The following is a 27,567-nucleotide window of genomic DNA, read 5'->3' on the forward strand; positions in this document are numbered from 1 at the left end:
GCTGTGCCCGCCCCCGCGCCGCCCCGCCCCGCCCCCTGGGGGCGCTGCCGAGGGGCGTCCGCCGCCCATGCCGCCCCGGCGCTCCGTCGCCCCCGGCGCCCGCCGCTGAAGCCCAGCACGCGCCGCCGGCCCGCCCGCGCCCGCCGCCCCGCAGCCAGCCTCCGACCGCCCTCCTCCCCAAGATGTGGCACAACGTCGGGCTGACCCTGCTGGTGTTCGTGGTCACGCTGCTGATCGTCCTGCTGCTGATGGTGTGCGGTGAGTGGGGCATCCGCCGCGGGGCAGTTCCACATGGCGGTACACACGCCTGCGCGACTCGGGGTGCTCGCTTGTTTTCTCTGTCCCTGTCTCTGTCTCTCTTTTTTTGGCTTTAAATGTCGTGGATGGACAAGTGTCTTAAAATCATCCGCTGCCCACGTCGCTCGGGGGAGATGCGCCCCTGACCCAGGACAGGCCCTCTGGCATCCTGGAGAGGGAAAGAACAGGTTCCAGGGCTGGGCATCCTGACTCGGGGTTAAACCAGATACTGCTTGCTTCTCAGAGGGCAGCGTCTGCTCCTGATTGCCGTTCTTACCACTGTCTGCCCAGATTTTAACCTTGGCCTGCATTCGAAGGTGAAGTGATTGGTTATTCCTTGTCCTTTTTTTTTAGAGGTTCGGGCCCTGATGATAATGAGAACTTTCCGTTCCTTCATTGAATCAGGGGGTGGGGACAGAGTTGGGTATGAAACCCTCCGTGAAATTGTTTACTTCGAGTTCAGGCTCAAACTAGATTCCCGACAGAAATGTCTAGGCTAGGCAGAACTTAAAAAAAACCCGGCTATATTAAACTTCCAGGGTCAGGTAACCTAACTCTCAGTTTTGTAATAATGGTGCTGTTTTGTTTGCTGTGATTTTTTGACTTTCTTGGGTTGAGACGACATAAAACTTTCTTCTCAGGGTAATATTAGCGTCATTTTAGATCTTCTTGACTTCTGTATGTACAGTAACTGATAACCACAGGTCTCTGAGCAAAGTGGCTGAGCAGTTGTGAAAATTTGGGAATTGAGAACCAGATGTCAGTGAGCTTAATTTTTCATAATTCCAATATATTGAAGAATGGGTTCAGGTTGATGCAATAACTAAGCAGAAATAAAAATAAATACATTCATTACATGATGTACTAAATGCTCAGTATCAACTGTGTTCAGAGAAGATATGTGTGCACTTATGCAAATGCCTATATACGTATTTGTTTTTATATATGTGTGTGTATATTTTTAATTTTCTTGCTTTAGGAAGGAACCGGAGTTAACAGCCTTTCTTTTCTGATGATAAAACAATTGAAAAGCCTTTCTCGGTTTCCTGCTTGCGACGTCAGGATTTGGGGCTAATTGTAGATATGTGAGATTCTGGAAGTAAAGAAAAGCAGATCTGTGTGGTTTGTTTGCATGTGGGGAAGGAGGAAAGCATGTAAGCATATGCTTTCTTTTCCAATCTGAAGATGTGAGCTGCCTGGAAGTGGGGATGTGACCCATAGACTGTACAAAACCTTGGGTAGAATGTTTGCCCAACTGGGGGCATCAAAATTCCCAATTGTTACTACATCATACTTGCTCTCTCAGCTCCGGAGAGCTATTTAACTTTGATTTTACTCATTTGTCTGAAAATATCTTGCCTTTGGTTTCAGAAAATATTGTGGAATGAGAGGTGAGGTGTGGTAAGTAAAAAAGAACATCTTATTTTGATTGGAATGGTCCAGAACTAGTAATAGCTTTATGAAGAAGTAATTCAAGCACTTTTTTGTTGTTGTTGTTGAGAGAGCTAATGATGCTCTAGCTTCATGGTTTGACTAGGATGGACCTGGGGGGCTTGGGGAGGGATGAGAGGTTGGGGGGAAGGATCTGACCAGACTTGAGGCTCGGGAATCTCAGGCCTTGTATTAGTTTGCAGGGATGCCGTAGCAAAATACCACATACACTAAACAACAGAAATTTATGTTCTTACAGTTCTAGAGGCTAGAAGTCTGAGATCAAGGTGTCAGCAGGGTTGATTTCTTCTGAGGCCTCTGTCCTTGGCTTGTAGACGGCTGTCTTTTCCCTGTGTTCTCGCGTGGTCTTTTCTCTGTGTGTGTCTGTGCCCTAATCTTTTCTAGTAAGAAAGCCAGTCGTATTGGATTAGGGCCTCACCCTTATGAATTCTTTTAACCTTAATTAAGTCTCTAGAGGCCCCATCTCCAAATACAGTCAACATTGGAGATTAGAAACCTGTGACTGTCCCAAGAAACTGGTAGCCTACTTTATTTTAAAACTCTGACTGGCTCTTTCACATAGTGAATTCTGATGTTCAAATTCCAGGTTCCTGGGGAGGTTTTCTTTCTCTTGTCTGTATTGGTTGTATGTACTTTTTTGCCTCTCATCCACGCTAAAGTGTTTTCCACTACCACTGTTCACTGAAGTGGCCCTTGTCAAGGTCAGCAACAAATGGTCTCCATATTACCAAGCCCATGGTCACTGGTCACTTAGTCTTAATTGTATTTAACCTCTCATACTCATTCCATATAGGTGAGCATTTCTTCTACGAAGTATTTCTCTTGGCTTTTGTGCACTATACTTTCATAGTATTCTTCCGACCACAGCGCCTAATTGTTTACCTTTTTCCTGGCTTCTCATCCCCTAGAATTTCTTAAATATTTTGGATCACAGTCTCTGATAGGAAATACATTTTACATTATTCCCAGTACATTTATAAGTATACAAATTACATATACCAATCTGTTTATGTACATTTATCTATCTCACTATAATCTTTGTCTCTGAAATAAAAATTTTATGGACTAGTATTTGCCCTTACTCTGTGAAATAATGCATGCTATTTTCTATTATATTTCTGTATTATAATACAAGTATGTATTTCTATTCCTTTTTCCTTCTGGTCTTTCCTATGATAACCTTATCTAGTCCTGGAGATTTAAATATTAACTGTAGCTAATGACGAAAATTGATTATCTCCAGCTCTCACTTTTTTTCCTGCACCCAAGGCTCATGCATCAAATAGTTTTTCTTAAAAAAATTTTTTTTTTTTTAATTTTAGAGAGAGAGAGAGTGAGCTGGGGAAAAGGAAAGAGAGAGAGAGACTGAGAATCGCAAGCAGGCTCTATGCTTAGCGCTGAGCCTGATGCGGGGCCCCATCCCATGACCCGTCATGACCTGAGATGAAATCAAGAATCAGATGCTCAACCAACAGAGCCACTCAGGCACCTCAAGTATTTTTTCTTTTCTTTTTCTTTTTCTTTTCTCTCTCCTTTCTTTCTTTCTTTCTTTCTTTCTTTCTTTCTTTCTTTCTTTCTTTCTTTCTTTCTTTTTATTTTTGAAAGAGAGAGAACAAGCGTGAGCTGGGTAGGGGCAGAGAGAGAGAGAGAGAGGGAGACAGGATCCAAAGTCAGTCATGACCTGAGCCCAAGTCAGACTACGTGTAACCAACTGAGCCACCCAGGCGTCCTCCCCCCGCCCAAATGTCTTTTCTTAATAGCACACTTGGATGTCTAAAAAGAATCTCAAACTTAATACATCTAAAACAGAATCCCCCCCCTTTTTTTTAAGTTTACTTTTGAGAGAGAGGGAGGAAGAGCATGCCAGGGAGAGAAGGAGAAAGGATCCAAAGCAGGCTCTGCGCTGTCAGCACAGAGCCTGATGTGGGGCTGGAATCCACAAACCATGAGATCATGACCTGAGCCGAAATCGAGAGTCAGCTGCTTAACTGATTGAGCCACCCAGGCACCCCTTCTCAAGTGTTTTTAACAAAAGAAGCAGTTTCAAAAATAGCACTAAAGGCATAAAGTAGTTCCCTTCAGTCCTCTGTTTCACTGTTTTGCTTATTTACTTTCATATTCGTAAATAATTTATTCATAGCTAGTTCTTGATTTTGCAACGTAGGCATTATTTATTAACCATGGTAGAGTCCCCACTTCTTTCCTTGCATGCCATTGGTAACGACAGCCTTTGGCTCATTTGAGAGTCAAGATTTATATTTTAACTGTGTAAATAGTCCCTGCTGGTCAAATGATGTAATATGACTTCACTTCCTTTCTTGTATGGTTCTTCATTTTTCCTGAAGTTAACAGTTGCCTTTTCAGTTTACCTCCTAGTCTTACTTTTTTCCTGGGTGCACACTGTTTTTGCCCCTTGGTCTCTCTCTGCCATCCAACCCCAGAGCTCTCCTTCCATCTCGCCTCCCCTTGACTTTCTCTGCTGGCACCTTTGTTTTCTGGATCTCATGTCATCATCATTCTCAATTTATAATCTTGTTTTGCAGGAGCACATTTTCTGGTCGCTTTCTGAGAAAAAAAATGCATGGAAAATAACCTTTTTGAGCTAATAATGCCTGCCTGAACATATCTTTCATTGATGTCAAAATGTCTTTCATTGATGTCAAAATGTCTAGGAAAACTTTCCACCTTTATACGTGATTGATAATTTGAATAATTGTCAGGTGGTAGATAATTTTCATCCACATTTTAAAAATGATTACTTTATTGATTTCTAGCTTCTTAGGTCTGATTTAAGAAATCGGATGCCCTCTGTGTCTTTGTCCTTATAAGTAACTTGGTTTCTGTCTCTAGATACTTTCTGGTAGTTTTTTCTATCATTGTTATTCTGAAATGTCATAATTATATACCTTGGTATATTCTCTTCCTTCCATTTTTCTGGGTCCTTTCAGTTAAAAACACTTCTGTTAGTTGGATGTTGGACCTCATGGGCTGGTTCTGTAGTGTTACCTGTTTATATCCTATTTTTTATCATTTCTCCTTTCCCTTCTGGGATATGTTTTGGGTTTTATCTTCTATCTCTTATGTTTTTATTTCAGTTACCCAGTTTTTAATTTCTGAACTTGTTCTCTGATTGCTTCTCCAGAACCTCTTTTTGCTTTATGCTTTTATATTTTCTCTTTATAAGCATGTTAGTAATACAGTTGACTCTTGAACACGAACCCCCACACAGTTGAAAATCCACAGGTAACTCTTGACTCCTCAAAAACTTAACTAATAGTTCCCTGTCGACCAGAAGCCTTATTGAGAACATAAAGAGTCAATTAACACATATTTTGGGTATGTATTACAACTGTATTCTTTCAGTAAAGCAGAAAAGAAAATGTCATTAAGAAAATCATAAGGAAAATACATTTATAGTACTGTATTTATTGAAAAAATTCTGTGTGTAAATGGACCCGCACAGCTCAAGCCTGTATTGCTCAAGGGTCAACTGTAGTTTTTAATGAAGTGTTTTTCTTCTCCCTGCATTGTCTTTGTTTCTTCCATATCTTTTCTTTTGGTTTGTTTGCTTTGGATTCTTTCTGCGATTGGAGATTTTTACAAATGTCTACTGCTCTGTTCTGTATTCATGTTTAAGGGTGAGGAAGTAAAAGTTGGTAATCAAGTCTTAGTGTCAGTTCTGGCAGCAAGTTCTTCTTCTCTAGGAGAGTCCCCAATTGTTGGTGGCTGGAGGTCTCTTCTCCATGGGTATTTCGTGTTTTCCGAGGAGCATCCTCTCATTTTCTGTTGGGTGCTTTACACTTGGCTGCCTGCGTGTCAGCTTTGCAAATAGACTTTCCGCCGGTCCTTTTTTCTTTCCTCCTCAACCCTCCCGTCTTCCCATCCCAAGTCCTGATCTTTTCCATAGTTCTTGAGTAAATTTTGGCTCCATTTGATATTCGTCTTTCCAGCCGTCCAGACTTTTGTTTCCTTTGCTCTGCCAGATCATTTTACCACCCTTTAGAAAATGTCACTCCTTGCTTAAAACCTATCCTCCTGTGGCTTCCCGTTTCCCTTGGAATACAATCCAGATCCCTTACTGTGGCTACAAGGATCTGCCTGATGTGGCCCCTCCTGCTTCTCCACTCACCTCTGTTCTCCTCCCCGCCGCTCTCACCTTTCCACCAACAGGCCAGCCTTGTACTCTCCCCAGGGCCTTTGCCCTCAATCTTCCTCTGTCTCTTCATGTGGCTGGTTCTGCATCCACGTTTCACATCCGCTGCTGTCTCAGAAGAGACCTGCCCCGTCCGCTTAGGGTAACTCACCCAGTTACTTTTTATCTCGGTGATCCTTGGTTTTCTGAGCTCTTAGCCCTTTCTGAGGTGAGCTGTTTTATGAGTTTGTTTTCCCCAGTTAGGGTGTAAGCTCCATGAAGACAGGGACCTTGTTTGGCTGGTTCACGGCTCTGTCCTTGGATTTGAGAGTAGTGCTTGGCCTGTAGTAGACCCTCCTATATTTGAAGAAAGAACAAAGAAAGATTCCCCAGTATAAATTATTAAAACTGTTAGCAACAAGTCTTCAGCGTAGTACAAACCAAGGTGGTCTCAAGATGGACAGCCCTCCTATTGCTCAAGATGCACTGAAGGAACTCATTCATGTTCAGGTGCTGTGGCAGTGCTTATGGGTATCCACAAATTAATGAAGCATAATCCATGCTCTTGAGGGCCTTTTACTCCCAACGGGGAAGACACTCAAAGAAGGTAACCATATTAGGGAAAGATAGGATAAAATAGGCAGAGAGGGAAAGGTCAGGTAGGACGTGAGGTCTCTGGCTGGGGAAAAACACAAATTTTGGAACAGTTATGGGAGGGTCTGACCACAGCAAACTCCTTCGGGCATAAGGTTCCTCTGAAGAATGTAACAGACCACATACTCCCCCTACCAGGAATTTGACAAAAGACCTAACTAAAAATAAGTAGTAGACCTTAAAACCTTATGACCCACAGGGAACAGGATGGCCACAGACCGCCCCTCATACAATAGAAAATAGCCAATCAAAAAGGAGTGAGTAGGCTTTTAGAGTTACCCAGGCAATAAAGGTGGCACCTGAGAAGAAACTCGGGGAAGTAGAGAGGCCTGAACAAAACCCTGTAAAACAAAGTCCCCTGCTATCATCACAGGCATTCACTTTCAAATGCTCCTTCTCTTAGAGAGCTTTCATACTATTCTTACTTTCTTGCACCCTAATAAACTTTTCCCTGCTGTTCATTTTGTGTCCACCTCTTTATTCTTCAAAGTGGCAAGACAGTGAATCCCAGGTATTGAAGTTACAAAAAAATCCTGCAATGTAACTTGAGTAAGATCTAGGCTTCTGAGCTCCAAGTTCACATACATGACTCTGCTCCTTTTTCTTGTTATTTAATAGAGCCCAGAATCTTTACCCAAAACAACTCCTTATTTTCAGTTTATGCACAAAACGTTAGGCATTGTTTTTACCTTTCTCATTTATTCCCATTTATGGTCAGATGTCATATGCCCTTTCTTCCCTCAGATATTTGAACCTCTCTTATAAGCATGGTTCTGAGATACAAAGATAACTACCGAAAACCTGGTTCTACCACTAAACCACAAATTCTGGAAGAGGATACAAATTAGTTGTTACTTTCAGCGACAAATTAGTTGTTACTTTCAGCGACAAATTAGTTGTTACTTTCAGCGACAAATTTGTAAGAATCTAAGAAAAGGTCTAAGGTAGGCACACTGTATTTTACATGAAATTCATCAAGTTGGGTGTGTGTACTTATTCCCTGTTGTTACCTGATTTTCAAAGAGAAACAAATGTTTTCTTTGTCCTATGGCTTGAAGAGTAGTCATCAACTAAGGAGTTCAACTCCGTGGGATAATAATATATTTGGTCTTTGTCCTTGGTCTCTGGCAAAAAGTTCCCCAAACCCTTAGAATTTTTGGGGGATAGGAGCATCTTTCCTTATTCATAGCATCTTTGGACCATTGCAGGGAGGTGGCTCGGGGTGGGGCCTCTAGGTGGTTTGAGGGGCTGGTCATTAAGAAGAACAAATGGGATTAGAGGGTGGCATGTTTCAGCTCCACCCCCTGACCTCCCCACCTCGAGGAGGGAGGGGGCCTGGAAATGGGGTCATAAAAACTCTCGAACAACGAGTATAACAAGCATATCTAAAAGCGCATTCTTGATCTGGGAGCCTTCTCCATCTCAGTAAATGGCAACTTTGTCACTGTCCTTCTAGTTTGTCTGCGAGGCCTCCCTAACCTCTCTCTGTAAGATACCCGCCTTTCACACACCTGCCCCTTTCCCTCACAATACTTTATTTTTGCCTAGATTTCCTTATTGGGCCAATATGTTTCAGTAAAGATGGTATTTGGAACATGGCAGGTGTTTCACGAATATTCGAATAAATGAGTAAACGAATGAAGTTGAAGCACTGGCTAAGATGAGGTTGTAGATGGAGGCAGGAAGCACCCAGATTGTGGCATTTTATATGCATCGCCTGCAGAATTTATGCTTTCTGATAGACACTGGGGAGCTGAGAGTTTTTTAGCAGGAACTCAGAATTTTATAGGCTGTTCTAGCTACAGTGTGTGGACCGGGGAGGCTAGAAGCAAGGAAAGCAGGTAGGTCAGTATTTAGGGTTGATGAGAGTTTGAAATCAGGAGGCCACGGTGTAGGGGCTGGGAGTGGTCGTGGCCTGACTGTGGCACGGCCTAACAACAGTGATGCCACTTCGTCTGCTCTGTCTGCCCGTGTCTGAAGAGCGTTTGAGATTTGAAGCCGTTAGGTCACAGGAGAGCCTCAGTGGGGGCCTGCAGGAGCAGAGAGAAGCAGCTGTCTGTCTCCGTGGGCACATTCTCCCTTCCCTAGGGGTTGGCTTCCTTGTGCTTCGTGGTTGAACCTGGCTCAGCAGACCCCAGACGGACAAATCTGCAGGCCTGTCTAGTGCCCAGTCCTGGGTTCCTGCTGTGCTGTTCTCCCTCGTCAGGGAGCTAGTGAGCAGAGTTGGACTCTGGCTGATTCAGCTTTAAAGGCAACCAACACTGCCACTTACTTACTAGCTGTGACTTGAGCAGTGCACACAACCTCTACTTTTAGCCGAGTGCAAGTAATAGAATCTGGGAATACGGAGGATCGTATTCGTGAAGAAGTTTGAATTAACTGATGTGTGGAAAATAGATTTTCAAAGGTTAAGTCTGGTCTTAGACACATAAACTGTCCTTAGATTGAGATGGATGATAATACACATTTCAAAGATAGTGAGAGAATAAGGTAAAACATGTCTGTTGGTCACAGAAAAGGAAGGACAAAATTTGTTGAGTTTACAACAACAACATGTATACAGTAGTGTCACCACCACCGCAACCAAGATACAGAACTTTTTGATCACTCCAGAAGGTTCCCTCATGTCCTTTTGTAGTCAGTTCCTCAAGCCCCTGGGAACACTTGCACTGCTTTCCATAACCATAATTTTGCCTTTTCTAGAATTTAATGTAAATGGAATCATACAGCATGTCTTTTGTGTTTGACTTCTTTTCCCTTAGCACAATGCTTTTGAATCCATCTGTGGTTTTGTATATATCAGTGATTCAGGTTTTCAATTGGTGGATAATATTCCATTGTATGGGTATACCACGATTTGTTTATCCTTTTGCTGATTGATGGATGTTAGGATTTCCAGTTTTGGTTGATACAAGTATTGCTATTATTATTAACATTCATTTACAAGTTTTGGTGGGGTATATGTTTTCATTTCTCTGTGAGAAACTGCCAAACATTTTCCATTGCCAACAGCTATCTTGTCAAGTGTCTGTTTACATTTTATGCCCATTTAAGAAGTTGCATTGTCTTTTTATTATCAAGTTGTAACAATTTGGGGGGACAGTCTTTTATCAGATACATGTTTTATAAATATTTTGATGTGTCTTGCCTTTTAATTTTTTTTTTTTAACATTTATTTATTTTTGAGACAGAGAGAGACAGAGCATGAACGGGGGGAGGGCCAGAGAGAGAGGGAGACACAGAATCTGAAGCAGGCTCCAGGTTCTGAGCTGTCAGCACAGAGCCGGACGTGGGGCTCGAACTCACGGAGCGCGAGATCATGACCTGAGCCGAAGTGGGATGCTCAACCGACTTAGCCACCCAGGCACCCCGCCTTTTCATTTTTAAGTATCATTAGAAGAGCAAATGTTTTGTATTTTAAGTTCCATTGATCAGTTTCTTTTATATTTCATGCTTTTTGAATCCTAAGAAGTCATTGCTTACCCCGGGGTCACAAATACTTTTTCCTATGAGTTTTATAGTTTAGGTTTTACCTGTAGGACTGTGATCTTTGGGGTGATTTTTTTGTGTATGGTTTTTGAGTTAAGGATCAGAGCTCTTTTTTACATAAGGGTGTTTTAGCATCATTTGTTGAAAATGATGTTTTAGCGTCATTTATTGAAAAGGCAGTTGTTGACAATCAGTTGACCCTATATATGAGTTTATTTCTGGACTATTCTGTTTCAGTGACATATATGTATCCTTATACCAATTGTGTAGGTTATGCAGTGTTACTCTTTTCAAAATGTTTGCTATTTTAGATCTTTTGCATTTCCTTAAGCTTCAGAATCAGCTTGCCAGAATAGACCTATTGAATCTGTAGGTGAAGGTAGAGAGATTTGACATCTTAAGGTTGAGATCCATGACCATATTGTATCTCTCCCTCCTCCTCCCCCCTCCTCCCCCCGTCCTCCTCCCCCCTCCACCTCCTCCCTCCCCTCCTCCTTCTCCCCCCTCCTCCTTCTCCTTCTTCGACTTTAATTTCTCTTTGCAACATTTTACGTATTTCAATATATAATACAATTCTTGCATTACTTTTGTCAAATTTAACTGTGAAGGTTTCATATTTTTGGTACTATTGTGTGTGGTACTCATTTAATATTTGCTGCTGATATGTAGAAATATAAATGATTTTCATTTATTTATTGACAGTGTATTCTGCAATACTGCTAAATTCATTTAGTTTTTGTAAATTCCATAGGATTTTCTACCCAGAGATTCGTATTAAGTGCACATGAAGATTATTTTACCTATTTTTTCCAGTATCTGTGTCTTTTTTAGTTTTTGCTTCATCGTACCTCTCTAGTATAGCATTGAAAGAGCTGAGAGCAGATCTTTCTCCCTAATCTTTCAGAGATAAACATGTCGTCTTTCACTGTACAGTGTAATGTTAGCTGTAGGTTGTTTGTAGATATTCCTAACATTTTTTTTTAACATTTATTCAGTTTTGAGAGACAGAGACAGGGTGTGAGTGGGGAAGGGGCAGAGAGAGGGAGACACAGAATCCGAAGCAGGCGCCAGGCTCCGAGCTGTCAGCACGGAGCCTGACACGGGGCTCAAACTTCCCAGACCGTGAGATCGTGACCTGAGATGAAGTCAGCCACTTAACCAACTGAGCCACCCAGGCGCCCTGTTTGTAGATATTCTTTATCAGGTCGAAGAAGAAAACTTTCCTTCTTTTCCTAACCTGATGAAATGTTTTAGAAATCAGAAATGGATGGTGGATTTTTTTTTCAGATGCTTTTTCTGTGTTGAGATGATCACGTTCTTTAGTGTTTAAGTGTTTAAGTCTTAAGTCTTTAAGTGTTTAAGTCTTTAAGTGTTTACATGGTGTCTTACACTGAGTTTTGAATGTTAAAGCAACCCAACGTTCTTCAGATAGACTCTTTTTATATGTTGATGGTTATCCTTTTCATGTGTATCTTTTTTGTATATTGCAGAATTTGTTTCATGAGGAATATTTGTAGCTTTCTTAAATGCTTTTATCTGATTTTGTCCTGAGGGTCCTGGGAGACCTCATCAAAAGTGAGTGGGGAAGTGTTTCTCTTTTATTTCTTGGAAGGAAGAATTTACTTAGAATTAGGGTATTAGTTCTCTCTTGCTGCATAACACATTACCACAAACTTAACGGCTCACAAAAACATAATTATTTGTTCACAGTGTCTGCAGGTCAGGAGTGTGGGGATGGCTTAGCTGGGTCTTCTGTCCATCTCACAAATGCAGTCAGGGTGTTAGCTTGCCTCTTACGGCTGTTGGCAGAGTTCAGTTCCTTGTGACTGTAGGACTTGTGGTGGCTTGCTTCTTTAAGCCAGTGGGCGAATCTCTCTGATACCAAGGAAAGGCTCAGTGTCTCTTTTAAAGACTTAACACTTAATTCAGTTGGGTCCTCCTAAGATAATTTCCCTTTTCCGTAACTCAGAATCAGTTGATGGGGACCTTAATTGTACCTGCAGAATCCTTTTACATGTGTCTTAAAACCTCATAAAAGGAGTAACTATCCCTCACCTTTGCTGTATTCCATTGGAAGTAGGACACACATTGTGGCCACACTCATGGGGACAGGTCACACAAGAGTTACATGGTGGCTTGACTTCTTTGAGGGTTACTAAGCTGTGTCTGCCACAGTTCATACTTTCTTAAATGTTCCGTAGAATTAATCTGGGCCAGAACTTTTCTTTTGGGGAAGGTTTTAACTACAAATTCAATTTTTTAAATAGACATTGGGCTACTCTCATTGTCTGTTTCTTCTCAAGTGAGCCTTTATGTCCACAAAGTGGACATTCATAGAATGAGTATTCTCTCATTCTTTTAATATCTGTAGCATCTGTGATGATGTCTTCTCTCTCATTCCTGATATTGGTTATTTGTGTCCTTTCTCTCTTTTTTCACATGATTAGTTTGGCTAGAAGTTTATAAATGTTATTGATCTTTGCAGTGAATCAACTTTGGTTTCATTTTTTCTCCCCGCTATTAGTTGTCCATATTCTATTTCATTGCTTTATGCCGATATCTTTATTTTCTTCTACTTATCTTTTTTAAAAAGTCAATCAGCCTTTCTTAAAAAAGTTTTTTATATATTAACTTTGAGAGAGAGTGAGAGAGTGTGTGTGGCATGAGTGGGGGAGGAGCAGAGAGAGAATCCCAACCGGGCTCTGCTCTGTCAGTGCAGAGCTCTACGTGGGGCTTGATCCCACAAACAATGAGATCTTGACCTGAGCTGAAATCGAGGTGGGTGCTCAAAACTGAGCTACCCAGGCGCCTCTCTTCTACTTACTTTGAGTTTAATGTGTACTCCTTTTCCTAGTTTCTCATGGTGGAAGCTTAGATGATTGATTTTAGGCCTTCCTTTTTTTTTTTTTTTTTTAAATCATGAAATAAATTTCTTTTTGGGTATTGCTTTTGATTAAAAAAAATTATTCAGTTCAAACTAATTTTAGTTTCGCCTGTGAATTCTGGTTTGAATGGATAATATTTAGGAGTATGTTGCTTAAATTTTGAATATTTGATTTTTTTCCATATATCATTTAGTCATCCATTTCTACTTTAATTTTTGTTATGGTCAGAAAATACATTTTGTATAATAAAATTTAAGAGAGTTTCCTCTTGGGTGCCTGGGTGGCTCAGCCGGTTCAGGGTCTGACTTCTGCTCAGGTCATGGTCTTGCGGTTCGTGGGTTCAAGCCCCACGTCGGACTCTGTGCTGACAGCTCAGAGCCTGGAGCCTGCTTCAGATTCTGTATCTCCCTCTGTCTCTACTCCCTGCTTGCACTCTGTCTGTCTCTGTCTCTCAAAAATAAATAAATGTTACACAAAAATTTTTTTAAGAGCGTTTACTCTTAAATTTATTGAGACTGATTAATGGTGTATTTCGGTGAATGTTCTATATACACTTGAAAAGAATGATTATTCTACAGTTATGGAATAGAATGTTCTGTACGTGTTAGGTCAACTTGTTTGATAAGGTTGGTCAGTATCTTCAAGCAGTTCTGTCCACTTGTGACTACATTATGTAGTAGGCATCTCCAGAGCCGTGAAATGGGTTAATTGGTGAAAGTCATTAAACCCTTAAACTCATGGGTGGTTTTGTCTGTGTGTTGGGTGCTGAGAGGATGGAGGCTGGTTGATTTGATTTGTGTATCTACTCTTTGCCAGACGTGCTCAAGACATAGGGAATAGAGTGAAAGACACTGATAAACCATACCATTTCCTTGTCTTAAGAAACTTGTGTCTTGGGGGGAATGAGAGACAGTCAGTTATTAATGCAATGAGGACGGAAGTGAGCACCCAGTGTTAAAGCCATCACCCAAGATAGCACCACACTGAAGAGACAGTGCAGTAGGAAGGTTTAAAAGTTATGTATCAATGATGCTTAAAACCCTTAATAATAGCCCTGCATCTATAGAGTTTGCCCTAGGGAGGAAGAGACTGGAGCCTAGGCAATAGTAACAATGGTAGTAACAATTCATATACGTTTGTTATGTGCCAGGCATCTTTTTAGCCTATTATATATATTCTTTTTATTATCAGTGTCACTCTCTGAGAGTAGGTACTGTTATCTCCACTTCACAGAAGAGGAAACTGAGGCACGTAGAGGTGAACTGGCCCAAGTTGCAAGTAAGTTGTTGAGTTAGGATTCATGGCCAAGCAGTGCGGCTCCAACATGCATATGAGCTATAGGAGATTATGCTGATAATCCAGTTGGCAGATAATAAGGTTTTGATCTGGGATAGAAAATGGCATTGGGAATGTAGAGAAGGAAACAGATGGAAGAGGGTTTATTGAGGTAGAATATTATATAGCACTGAGGTAAAGTAGAGGAGGGACAATGTGCTGAAAAGGAACTACTGCTCACCAGAGAGATGGGGAGAGGATATAATACCCATTATGGAAAGAAGAAAATCAGAAGGAGCTGTTGTTCAAGCCAACCATTCCTCCCTCGGGTTCAAGAAAGGTGGAAGGCATGGAGGGAAAATTTGGTTATCATTTGTAATAGAGGTAATATTTGGATCTGTGAGAATATTGTGGTCACCAACGAAGAAAATAGGAAAGAGGAGAGGTTTTAAAAGGCAACTTTAAAAATGTTGTGTTTATTGAGTAAAAGAGTTTTGAATGTGGAGGTATTGGTGGTTCAAGCTTGTGTTGATTCAGTAGTGGTATTTCCAGGGGCTATTTCCTGGAAATACAAGCCCAGGTATTACAGGGGCTTGTAACTTAGTGTTGCCCAGTGGGTCATTACCAAAGGGGCGGGCGGTAGAGGGAGTATTGTGGTAAGAGGTGGAAGAGCATGGCTCTATTTTTACTTAGCCTGTGTCCATGGTCTTGAATATATTATCTTAGAAGTGAGCCTTAGCTACCTTCAGATTAAACTAAAAATCAGTCATAAGGTTGAAAGTGGAAAAAAGCTTTGTACAAATGGAGACTGGTATTGAGCCAGGGAGTTAACCACTTCGATACCATCACGAAGGTGAGATTATGTAACTCCATTGGACTGATTCCACCAAGACAAGAATTTGTGATTATACTGTAGCTGGGCTTTTGACCTGAAAAGATCTTGGGTGGTGATATCAAATTCTCATTCTCTAATTGAGGTTTTGTGTTTAAATCTGAACTGGTGATTCTGTCCTTCAGCCATACTTTCACCACAAAAATCTGTGATATTTGATACACTTTTAAAATTCATTGCTCTCTTTTGCCTAGCTGGCTTTCTTCAGTGGTTGAGTCACTTTCTCTTATTTTCTTATCTAGATAATAGGGATAATGATTCCTAGTCTCATTAATTCAGAGTGTCATTGGGAGGATTAGAGGAGACGTTGAATAGAAAAGCACTTTGTAAAGGGAGAACTCTATAATTACAACCGTCCCTTGGGTTTGTGGTGTGTTGATGGTGTTGGTTCATCACTCAGGTTCATCTGCTATCACCACCCTTCTGCTGCCAGCACGTTTATCTTGCACAGGAAAACAACGTACGATGTGTTTCATGAAATTCATCCTTTGAGCTAATAACGCTTAATTGTTGGCACACGCAAGAGAGTGCTCATTTGCTTGTCCCAGAATATACACCCTGTGTTGCCAGCCAGTGTTTCTGACATACAGTGCTTACCAGTGTGAGACCAGCGAGGTGCAGACTTGCCTTTGAAACTGTGAAAAACTGCCCCACTCGTTTTAACATGTGCACATCTAATTGTGGACAATTCTCCTCCGCCACTTCTTTTCTCCCTTCCTCCTTCCCATTTCTCTCTTACTAAATCCCAGGACAAGGCACAAGACACACATCCCATAGAGTAAGGTTAGGTAGGGAGTTTGTGGTACCTGCATATCAGGTCTCAGTGGGAGGGATTATATGAGCTGTACTCCCGGGAGAGTTCCTGAGAGTTCCTGTCGGCTGTAGGTGTGCAGGGTACAAGGGTAAGTCCTTTTCAGTAAAAGATAGCCTTCGTAGTGATTATTCTTCCTTTTATCCCACTCCTCCACAAAGATACATACACGTATCTGGTAGAAGTTAGTCACTAGGGCCCAGAGTCCAAATTGAGCTGGTCTATTAATATGGAAAGTCACAGTCATAAATCTGAACTGTTGATTCTGTCCTTTGTGTCTGTGATGCCTTTCCACCTCCCGGCACACACTCCCCTCTCCTATTCGATACTGTCTTACGTCAGTAACACGTAGATAGAGTGTGATGCTTCATTTTATGTTACGCAACTTCCCATTTGTTTTCTCTTACGTTCATAGTATACAACAGAATGAACTTCAGATTCGTAAGTGTTTCATTAAGTCATTCTGTTAACCGGGTCGTAACCGAATTCTACTTGGAGCAAAGGTATGATTGTTCTTTATGTCCAACTTCTGACCATCTGTTACATCCTTCATTACACATCCATCATCCTTCTGCAGCATCGCCCCCCTTACCAGCTCCCCCTCATACACTTACTTTGTCCTATTAATGGCTAATGTGGCTCTTGTGGCCTTTTCTCAAGTGGGATCTTCTCTGTTAGATGGCCTGGTCAGCTGGTTTCTTGCCTCCTCCCCACTGCTGATCCACTGCTCATCTTTTTTTTCCTTTTCCTTGGCTCATCTCCATATTTGAGCTGCAACAGCACTCGTGTGTCTTCTTCATTTCTTTTTTCCAAACCTGCATGTGCATCAGAATCATTTAGGGAGCTTTAAAAAAAATGAGTAAACGCAGTCCTTGGAGTATGATTTATCTGGGATGAGTCTTTGGGAAGCTGTAATTTCTCAAAGCTTCCTAGCAGAGTGTGATGAGTGGCCAGTTTGAGTGATTTTGTTGTGAATGGCTGTAATGTGGTAGTCACCTATCGTTAACGAGGGTCATTCCATTGTATAATGAATGCTTTTGAACTTGCCTTGCATTTACATGTGTTCTTTTCTGTAAAAGGGAGAATGTGACTCCCAGCCTTCTCTGATCTCACTCACCCCTCCTTAGGTAAGTAGTTTCTCATTTCAAGAGGTTGAGGACTTCTTGCAGTGTGGACGTTCATTAAAGGTTGCACTGTGTTGCAGTTTTGAAGGAATCAGGGTGAGGAGATTGAAGGTTTTGAAGGAATCAAGGCAAGACTATTGAAGGTTTTGGCTAGACTTTATCCATCAGAAGAATTGTCTGCCTAGCTCTGGGGTGTTTTCTTTTGGAGTGACTCATTAGTGGAGACTGTCCTCCAGGACTCTGTTGCTAATGGAAGTAGAAGAGACAGCTTTACTGGCTTCTTTCTCCAGGCTATCCCATCACCCCCCTGCTGTCGCTAAGATCACACAAATTCTACGTGGTAGGCCCGACAGCCACATTCACAATACCCAACAGAAGAAATGCACACTGGCCCTGGGGCTGACATGTGACCCAAGTTGGGATAGAGATTCCAGGGTTTTATTTTCTTATTTATTTATTTATTTATTTTTGAGTGTATGAACTGAGAAGTCTTTCATAGAACTGGGAAGAAGCAGCTATGTGCAAGATAAGCCGAGAAGAAAGTGAAGCAAGTGTATAGAGGGAAACAGATAATGCTGTGAGAACTACCTCAGTTCACAAGAGTCTTCTTGTTCTGTCCCCAGTAAGGGTGCTTCTTCCCATGCATTCTGAGGCTCTCCTGTAAGCTAACAATAAATTCCCTCTTTTTGGTTAACATAAGCCAAGGTTTCTGTTACTTGAAGGAAAAGCCGCTTTATTAACCTAAGAAAAGAGGAATGTGTATATGCCTTTCTACTTTGTATTTGTCGTAAGATCAGTACAAGTAAGGTGCTATAGATGAATAGGTCAGGGCCCCGTTAATCAGCCACCAGGAATACGTGAAGAAACAGTTTAGTTAAACTGAGTGACAGTTTGGCCATTAAATATGTGCAAAGCGTTTCCTTATAGTACCTGTCCCCAAGTCGGACAAAAAAAAGTTAGCTAATATGATTTCCATGTCTAATTAACACAGTCAGTGACTATCTTATTAGTTTTATCTGGCACTGTGATAGTACCTCTCTTAGTTTTTTGTTTGCTAAGTCATGCTTTTCCTGGTATATACCCACTGGGGTTTTAATAATGGTTCTTTTTCTAAAACAAATTACAGCCTGTGTGATTGTTTTTTTGTTTTTGATCAAATTGCCTGGAATTTTTGGTGTCATCCTTTGTTCAGACTACTAATACTCTTTGTAGAAGCATGAGATGTTACTATTCGTAAGTACTGTGATATGGAAACTCCCTTCCCCCACATCTGTCTTCAACAAATTCTATCTCTGTAAGAACGTACTCATTTTACTTGGAGGACAGCTTGTTGAACTTCCCTCACTTTAGTGAATACCACTGCAGTTCTTATCAACACTGCAATTTCTCTCTTAGCTTTGCATTCCTACCCTGTCATTATAGTACCCCTGGAAAACAGGCACGGTGAGTATTTGTTCTTTGTGGCCGGCCAGCAGAGGAACTCCGTATCTGGAATTCTCTACCTCACGATTTTTTGTGGGAAGCAGTGTCACTACCCACATGCTCCCCCCTCCACTGCCAGCCCTTGCATATCTTCTACCCAGACCAGAGTGGGGAGTTTTCTTTTCTCCAGGTTGGGGGATAAACATCAGAGGTGTGAAGTTGGATGGCTTAGCTGGTGCAGGTGAGGAGGGGGTGCTGAGCCGTAACTTAATGCTCTGAACTCAAGCGTCTCGCTGGCAGCCACATTCTGAATTTTGACTCGAGATTGGATCCCTTACATAGGTTGTTGGCAGAGATTGAAAACATTTTTTTGTTTTCTTAAAGTTGAATTTGTGATCTCGCTGAATGCTTTTGTAGCTTCCCGAACTGACTGTGACGGCTGTCTTCAATTCCTTATTTTGTAGATTTCCGTGCTAGGAGACTTCGCTTTGTCTTAACCATCGCAAGGGCACTGTAGTGTTTCATGGTGGAGCTCCAGTCATGCCAGCCCTTCACTGTAGTCTCTTTTTAATAAAAAAACTTAAACCTCCCTTACGTTTCTTTATGGTCGTTTTACACCTTGCAGCCACTGTTGGAATCTTTGTGTTTTATGAGGTCAAGACTGTCATCTTTGATAGTCACAACTAATCCAAGAGTTAGGGGTTTTCCTTAGTATTTATTGAAATGAACTGGCTCTGTGATGGGCATTGAGGAGGGCACTTGTTGGGATGAGCACTGGGTGTTGTATGTAAGCGATGAATCATGGCAGTCTACTCCCCAAACCAAGAGAACACCGTATACACTGTATGTTAGCCAACTTGACAATAAATTAAATTAAAAAAACAGTTTAAAAAATATTGAAAATAAAAGAAATCAACTGGCTTTAATAATTTAGGCCAATTAATGGCATTGGCGTGTTTAAACCTACACATCTATAGAGTGTTCATGATTTACTTATAGTTTCTGACTTGTTTTTCCCCTGATTTTCCTGTTTATCAAAACCCACGTGTGTCTGTTGTAGAAAAATTACGTTCAGTACAGGGAAGTATTAAAAAACTGTGTAGGGCCCCCATGTCAGTCTACAGATTCACTGTAACCCCTATTAAAATTCTCACGGCCTTTTTTGCAGAAATCAACAGTGCAATTCTAAATTCACATGGAAATGCAGAGAACTCAGAACAGCCGAAACAACCTTGAAAAGAACAAAGATGGTAGACTTTCACTCTCAATTTCAAAACTTAATACAAAGCTACTGTAATCAAGATGGTGTAGTAATAGCATAAAGATATCGTATGTCAATCTGCGGTCATTTGACTTTTTTTTTTTTACCACCCCACCTCCTTATGGTCATTTGATTTTTAACAAAGGTGCCAAACAATTTAATGGGGAAAAGAACAGCCTTTTCAACAAATGGTTCTGGAACAACTTGGTATCCATATGAAGAATGAATGAATTTGAATCTCCCATACCAAAATTAACTAATAAAATGGATCGGACCTAAAACTAAAACTTTTAGAAGAACACAGGTGTAAATCTTTATGACCTTGGGTTAGCCATTGGTTCCTTAGATAGGACACCAAAAATAGAAGCAAGCAAAGAAAAAATAAATAAGTTGGATTTCATCAAAGAAAAAAATGATAAATTAGGCTTCATCATAATTGAAAACATTTGTACTTCAAATGACATTGTCAAGACAGTGAAAAGACAACCCACAGAGTGGGAGGAAATGTTTGGAAATCGTATCTAATAAAGGTCTAGTATCAAGAATATATAAAGAACTCTTACAAGCTAAAAAGACAAACAACCTGTTTTAAAAAGTAGGCAAAGGAATTGAGTAGATATTTCTCCAAAGAAGATATGCAGATGGCCAGTAAACACGAAAAGATGCTCAACGTCTTAGTCACGAGGGAAATGCAAGTAAAAGCCACAGTGCTACACCCACTAGGATGACTGTAATGGAAAAGGTGGACAATAAAAAGTCTTGGTGAGGATGTAGAGAAAGTGGCACCTCATGCGTTGCTGGTGGGGATATAAGGTGGCACAGCCACTTTTTGGAAGACAGCTTAGCAATTTCACAAACGGTTAAGCACAAAGTTACCATATGACCCAGTAGTTGTACTCCTAGTAGGACTGTTGGGTGTCCAAGAAAAATGAAAACACGTCTCTTCAAAAACTTGTACACAAATGGTCCTTGCACCCAAAAGCAGAAACGCTTTTTTGTACCAGCCCCAAAGTAGAAGCTACCCAGATGTCCGTTCACTGTTGAATGGTTAAACCTAGTGTGATGTGTCCATGCACTGGAATACTATTCAACAATAAAAAGGAATGGAATGATGATGCCTGTAACAACGTGGATGTTGAACCTTGAAAGTATACGCGGACTGGAGGAAGCCAGACAGAAGACTACATATTGTGATTCCATTTATATGAAATGTTCAGAATAGACAAATCCGTAGAGACAGGAAAAAGGAGACGAGTGGTTGCTAGGGGCTGGAGGGAGAAGGACATGGGGAGTGACTGCTGGTGGATACGGGGTTTCTTTTGGGGTCGACGAAAATGTTCTGGGCGGACACTGGCCACGGTGATGGTCGCACAACCTTGTGAATAAACTATAAACCACTGAATTGTATACTTTAGAAGAGGCAATTTTATGCTATGTGAAACATATCTCAATTAAAAAAAAAAGATAATTGACAAAATAGAAGGCACCTCAGATCCCACTGCCCAGGACTTAGGTGCTACCACAGCTTAGGTGCACGAAGCATTTTACAAAATGCTTACTCAGTGCTGGACTCCTGAGCCCTGTATGTACCTTCTCATTTAGTTCTTACAGCAGCTTTGTGAGTCTTCTGTCAGAACTGGGACTCCTGACTCCAGAGTTTTTTCTGCTAATTCTCTGTGCCTGTGTTTACAAAGAATTTTAGGTAAAGACAAGAGCATGCTACTTTGGAATTTTATTAAAATACTGTTTTACAGAGTTCAATGCTTAACTCACAGTTGGCCAAAATATATTTGTGGTGTGGTTTGGTTGGTTAGTATTCAGCAGTTTAGGAAAGCAAATACTTGGGAAATAGGGTTAAATCCCTGAAGTTATTAGTCTTTTAATACCAAGGAGCTTAGGTTGATCTTTTCTTTCTTTCTTTCTTTCTTTCTTTCTTTCTTTCTTTCTTTCTTTCTTTCTTTCTTTCTTTCTTTCTCTCTCTCTCTCTCTCTCTCTCTCTCTCTTTCTTTCTTTCTTTCTTTCTTTCTTTTTTTCCTTCAGAGATTGCAAGAAAGTAACAAGTAGAATTAGAAATTTCCTTCACTGGCCATTCATCCTGGTCTGGTGTAATGGCTGGGGGTAGAAGAGGTGCTTGGATTTTGTTTTCATATAATGCTCCTCATCAGGATATGCTGTGATCAATTGCTTTTCTGCTAGAGTGTATAAAGTGGAAGGCACAGTGAAAGGCACTCGCATGGAAAGCTTTGTTACAGTGGTTACTTTTGTTTGTTTTCATATACTCTTAACATTTCAGACCAACTATCATGGGTTCACAGGTTTTATCCTGTGCACTCATTTATTGATTGATCCTTATTCGTGGGCACCTAAAACATAGTGAACTTCAAACTTCTCGTAAAACAAACAAAACTTGGTTAGTGATTTTTTTTTTTTATTTGTAAGTAGAGTTGTTCAGACTTTTTAATGACTCTGACATGAAAATGCCATGTTTTTAAAAACCTTGAGCCTCGATAGTGGTGCTCTGGCTTTATTCTTTTGTCGTGTAATGAAAGAAAATGTATTAATTTTCTTTGAAAGTTTATTATTTCTAGAAACTTATGAATAGCTTGAGTCTGATGGAAGTTCATTTTTGTTTTATTTATTGATTTTGAGAGAGAGAGAGCAAGAGAATGAGCAGGGAGGGGCAGAGAGAGAGAATCCCAAGCACACTCCCCGCTGTTTGTGCAGAGCCCGATGCGGGGCTGGAACTCATGAACTGTGAGATCGTGACCTGAGCCAGAACCCAGAGTCGGACGCTTAACCTACTGCTGAAGCCCCCAGCACCCCTGACCAAAGTTCCTACTGAAGTGCGGGTGCCCCTGCCATGGCATGGCCTTCACCTTGCAGTTGAAGGAGACTTGGTTTTAGTAAATATTAGCACTGAGATGTGAATGTCCAAGGAAGCGCAGAGTGTATTCTTTTTTCCCCAGAAAAGTGCTCTCAGAAATTTGACTCTAATAAAACAAACACTTGGACGTAGATATCATAATCTCATGATAATTTTAATGTAGATGGACCAAGCTTGGATTCTAAATTCCACGAAGGCAGAAACTTTTTACCACCCTTGTATAATGTAAGAGTTTATTCTTACTCCTTGTCTATAGTAAATGCTTAATAAATGTTTGTTATATAAAAATATATTTGTAATCACATATATATTGGTATTTTACATACTGTTTGGTGAAATACCCCCATGCCTATACAATTAACTAGAATGTTCTCAATTGATAAAATTGCCTGTAATAATTTTTCTTAATGTTTCTGTCTCTTTTTAGGTTGGTATTTTGTATGGCATCTTTTTCTATCGAAATTCAAGTTTCTGCGGGAACTGGTGGGAGACACAGGATCTCAGGAGGGAGATCATGAGCCATCAGGCTCTGAAACAGAAGAAGACACTTCGTCATCCTCACACAGGATCAGATCTGCTCGCCAAAGGAGGGCACCTGCTGATGAAGGCCACTGACCCCCAGCCCTCGTCTTGTACTAGTGAATGATGAAAGGCAGTGAGGAGCCTCTGTCTTTAATGACTTGGCTTTGCATTTTTTTTTACTTGGATTTTAAGTCCAGTTGGAAAAAAAAAAAGATTTATATGTAAGCCATATGAAAATAAAGGGAATTAAAACCAAATCAGACCATTGCAAATTCCATCTTAAAGAATAATCTTTTGCTTCACTAGCTTTCCACTTACATACTTACTACTCTTTGCCTCCTGGGCTTATTTTCTTGCACTGGTGTGAATCTGGTAACCATTACAGGCTTGAAAAACCATATTTTATTAGTTCTATAATGTATGTTGTATTTTTGTTTTTGTTACCACATGTTAACCTTGTCTGAAATTGGGATGCAGCTCATGATTACCGTCAGCCAGGAGATGGTTATGATGGAGTTACCCAACCCGTGCATGTGTGCACGTACTAATAGCTTGTCCTAGACAGCGTCATCACTGTATTATTGGTGTCAAACGCGTCAGGTTTAAGAGGCATTTAAAAATGTCTTCAAAAAGATTGCACTATGATTCAGCATTGAAACGAAAAGTTATCGTGTACGCAGAAAAGCATGGAAACAGGGCAGCCGGGCGCACGTTCGGTATTAGCGAAGCCAACATCCGTCGCTGGAGGAACGACCGTGCTTCCATATTTACTTGTAAAGCGACAACAAAATGCTTCACGGGGCCTAAGAAAGGAAGATACCCACAAGTGGACGAAGCTGTACTATGTTTTGTTGGGGAGATGCGTGCAAAAGGATTGCCTGTCACGCGCCAGGCAATGCGGTCGAAGGCGGGAGAAATTGCCAAAACCCTGGGAATAGACGAAACAAAATTCAAAGCAACGAGAGGCTGGTGTGATCGATTCATGCGCCGAGCAGGACTGTCTTTAAGGCGTCAAACATCGTTTTGCTCCAAGCTGTCTGCTGACGTGAAACAGAAGGCCGCGGTGGAACACCCTTTCAAGAAACGCTGCCTCCGCAGTGCTCTGGGTGACACCAAGGGTGCTGTTCTGTGGAAGCGAGCAGACCTCCGCGGCTGTGGTTGGAGAAGTGATTCAGAAGAGTTGGACTCAGAATATGAAGTTGTAGTTATAACTTAACCAGTTAATCCATACACTTTCTTCAGGTATGTGCAAGATTGGTGTGATAAAAACCCGTTTAACTCTAGAACAACGTTTCACTAAATACCAACATTCTACGTGCTAGGAAGGCATTGTGTCGGTTTAATTGCCTGGTTTTTCTTAGTGGTACACATGGTGCCTCCTACAGTTGATGGTATCTTAGGTTAAAAATAGTTTGTAAATTTATTTTTCTTTGTTGGATAGCGGTTATTTATTGGGGAACTTCGTCCTGACTCTTAGGCTGTTACAGTGGTCCTCTAGGAGATACAGTGTTTTTTTGCAACCTATTCAAGGTTTTAGAGTAGTAATTTAGGCATCTAAGAACTGTCTTCTACTTCAGGAAGAGGATTAGTTTCTCCCTTTTGTGTGGGAGGACTTCGTGCTCAAGGCATGCGTTGTGGAGAAAGTACTTCTTCACAAACGATTCAGTGACAAGACCTCAGAGGTCCTGGGTATCGAGGATAAAATAGAGTGGTGACCATGCCCGCCTCACTGGAAAATAATCTGCCGGGTGCCCGTGTTTGTCTTCACTGGACTTTGGACTGGGTGTTCACCAGGGAAGAGAGCTAGGAATTCAAAGACCCTTCCCGTTCAGTGTTACCTGCTCTGTACAAGAATGAACTGCAAAGCCGGTGTCTTGTATTAATCCAAGTTCCTGTTAGGTTTTTCCCCTTTTTTTTCCTCAAGAACTAGTCATCATAGACGCTCCCCTCTGTTTTACAACCGTGTGGAACCACGTCTGATACCTCGTCTTTCACGCCCATAGTTGGTTTGTTAACAGGCGCACTTGCTGCGCCCCAGCTTGTGTTCCTGAGGTTTGCCTCTGCCGTCATTGTAGCCCTTTGGATAAACTGAAAGGGAATCTACAGACCATAAGTTTAGTTTTCAGTATTTGCTAGGGGAAGATCCCCAGCAACTGAGAAGAGGCACATACTCTTTCTGTCATTTCCTTATCGGATGCAGTTTTCTGTTTGTGACTGTGGCGATGAACAGAACCGTGACACAAGTTGCAAGCATTAATTTTTGTGCTTCATTCTAGCTGCATTATCACGTTAAAACGGTCATCAGCTAGAAAAGAATTAATGCCTAAAAGCTTCTTGGTTACTGGGAGGATATTTTAAATAGGTATTTTGAGCTGTGGATTCTGCTTTCTGATGTGTACCTTAGGTTTAGATACTAATCATAGTTGCTGACAAACATTAAGTAGCCAGTGAGCTTCTGTACTGTTTCAGTATTAAAGAACGATGGCTGGTGTAACTTCATAAAATCTGCAGGGGTCATCCACAGGTGACTACAAATGAATCCATGTGAAGGTGTACATGTTGGTATTATTTACATTTATGCTTCAGGGATATCTTTTTTAGTAGGATTTAGGGAAACGGTCTGTTGAACTTACTTAGGAAATACATCCAAAAGCATATTAAGTAGCTTACACCCTACCACCTTTTAACTCTTCGGAGTGCAAAAAGAAATCACTGATGCCAATATGAATGTTTTGCAAACGAATTCCTTTGTTTAAAGCTTTTATCTTTTCTTGCATTCCTTTTGCCCTCGATACACTCACCGTAGTACGTATTTCTAAGCCCGCCGCTAAGATAGGCGAGAGGAGTGTTAACACACAATTATTTGTGTGGGATAATGTTTCTGTTCCCATTTCTCTGTTAGTGCTTTTGTAGCTGTGCTTAACCATAACTTCATAAGTGCATTTTCATTTTCTCAGTGGGAGACTGACTAGCCTGTGGTTAATTTTGAAGCTTAGAAGGTTCCGAGCATCAAGAGTGCATTCAAGTATCCATCTGGTCTGAATACTCACAGAGATGGTGACCAACTATGCCATCTTTTGAGGATTAATTCTAAAATTGAGGACTCTGATAGGTTGTTTCATTTCCTTTCCAATCAACCATTCCCACATCTCTTTTGCCTCTGACACTTCTGTGAAAATTGCCTGTATCAAGCGTACTGGTTTGCATTGCTCTGATTCCAATGCCAAAAAACACTAGATATTTGTGTGGCACTGTTCAGTGAGGTTTTTAATATTTACATCAAGCTAAAAATAGAATTCATCCAATGGATTTTGTATATTGTTTTCATGGTGGAAACATTAAATACCTAGTTTTTGGGTGAATAGCTAATTCACCTATGGGCTGACCCATTTCTTTAGATGATGCTAGGCTTAAAAACAAGTTCAACTGTTATTTTGCTGAAAGGTGGGAATATATTTTGCTGGAAGATGGGTGAACCATATTAATGGCTTCACAAAATGTTACTTTAAACCAAAACGTGTTGAAAGATTTGAAAGTAGTGCTCTTTTATTTTTAGGAGCAACGTAGTTTGAAATTACTTTAAGTCAACAATGCAGTATTTTTTAAAGTCCGTTTTTCTTAAAAGTTGTGTTTTAGTGTAACATGTAACCAATGTAACATTAGATTTTTGACTGGTAAACTTCAGGTGCTTTTATATTTGAAGTTGACTTTTAAAAGCTAATGAGCAGTACTCAAAGGTTGTAGACTTTGGAGCAACTAATGGAGTCTAGAATTCGAGCACCTAGTATCGTCTGCTTTTAAAGTATCCTATAGCTTTTAACTTAAAGCATAAAGAATAGCATTTTATCGTATATTATTAAAACTTCCATTTTCCATTTCTTAATGTACATGGGCTGCCTGCCTTATGACCAGTGTTTAACAGTAAGTACCCTTCCAAGTCAGTTCTGTGCATAACCATCCACGAAATATGGCTTCTCTGGTTTCTTAAAGGAAACATTGTGTGCTGTGCTATGATGCATTGCCATCCTGCTGCTTGACAAATAGGTCTATGTATAAGGAATTAGAAATGTGTGCATCAATAGTACCATTATATAACGAGATGTAAAATTAGAGTTAAGGAATGTATGTAAATGATCATTCACTGTTTTTGTTTCAAAACTGGTCAGTACTATATACCTAAAGCTTCTGTGGTTTGTTTGATGTTTTAACTTTCACTTTAAACTGCAAAGAATAAATTAAACTGAAAACAAAAGTTTGGTATGTGTCATTGATAAAGTATAGTAAGTATGAAGGGTACCTGGGGCATGAAGGGAGTTGAAAGCAGTCATTTTTCCCAGTGGTCCACGCTTCACCACATTTTTCACACTCTAAGAGTCTGTAAGAATTAAAGTAACCACGGTCCTAGTGCCATGAAAGTAATTGACGTAGAACCCAAAGGACATAGGGATTTGAGCTAAATTGCTTTGC

The 27,567-nt window shown here is 40.8% G+C and overlaps 1 protein-coding gene across 1 annotated transcript; it reads left to right on the forward strand.

Moving 5' to 3' along the window:
* SMIM13 (small integral membrane protein 13) lies at window positions 1-23,357 on the forward strand. The gene is made up of 2 exons (XM_015068935.3): window positions 1-258; window positions 23,006-23,357. Exons 1-2 carry the CDS (start codon window positions 183-185, stop codon window positions 23,191-23,193), a joined length of 264 nt encoding a protein of 87 aa, XP_014924421.1. The 5' UTR covers window positions 1-182; the 3' UTR covers window positions 23,194-23,357.
* Window positions 23,358-27,567: the final 4,210 nt, after the last annotated feature.

The sequence above is a fragment of the Acinonyx jubatus genome, chromosome B2 (assembly GCF_027475565.1).
Source record: "Acinonyx jubatus isolate Ajub_Pintada_27869175 chromosome B2, VMU_Ajub_asm_v1.0, whole genome shotgun sequence".
NCBI lineage: Eukaryota > Metazoa > Chordata > Mammalia > Carnivora > Felidae > Acinonyx > Acinonyx jubatus.

Bases quoted from the DNA above. Each gene is read 5' to 3' on its own strand.
- SMIM13 (XM_015068935.3), top strand. From the start codon at position 183: ATGTGGCACAACGTCGGGCTGACCCTGCTGGTGTTCGTGGTCACGCTG. The intron at 259-23,005 runs GTGAGTGGGGCA...GTCTCTTTTTAG, and splicing joins CCTGCTGCTGATGGTGTGCG to GTTGGTATTTTGTATGGCAT.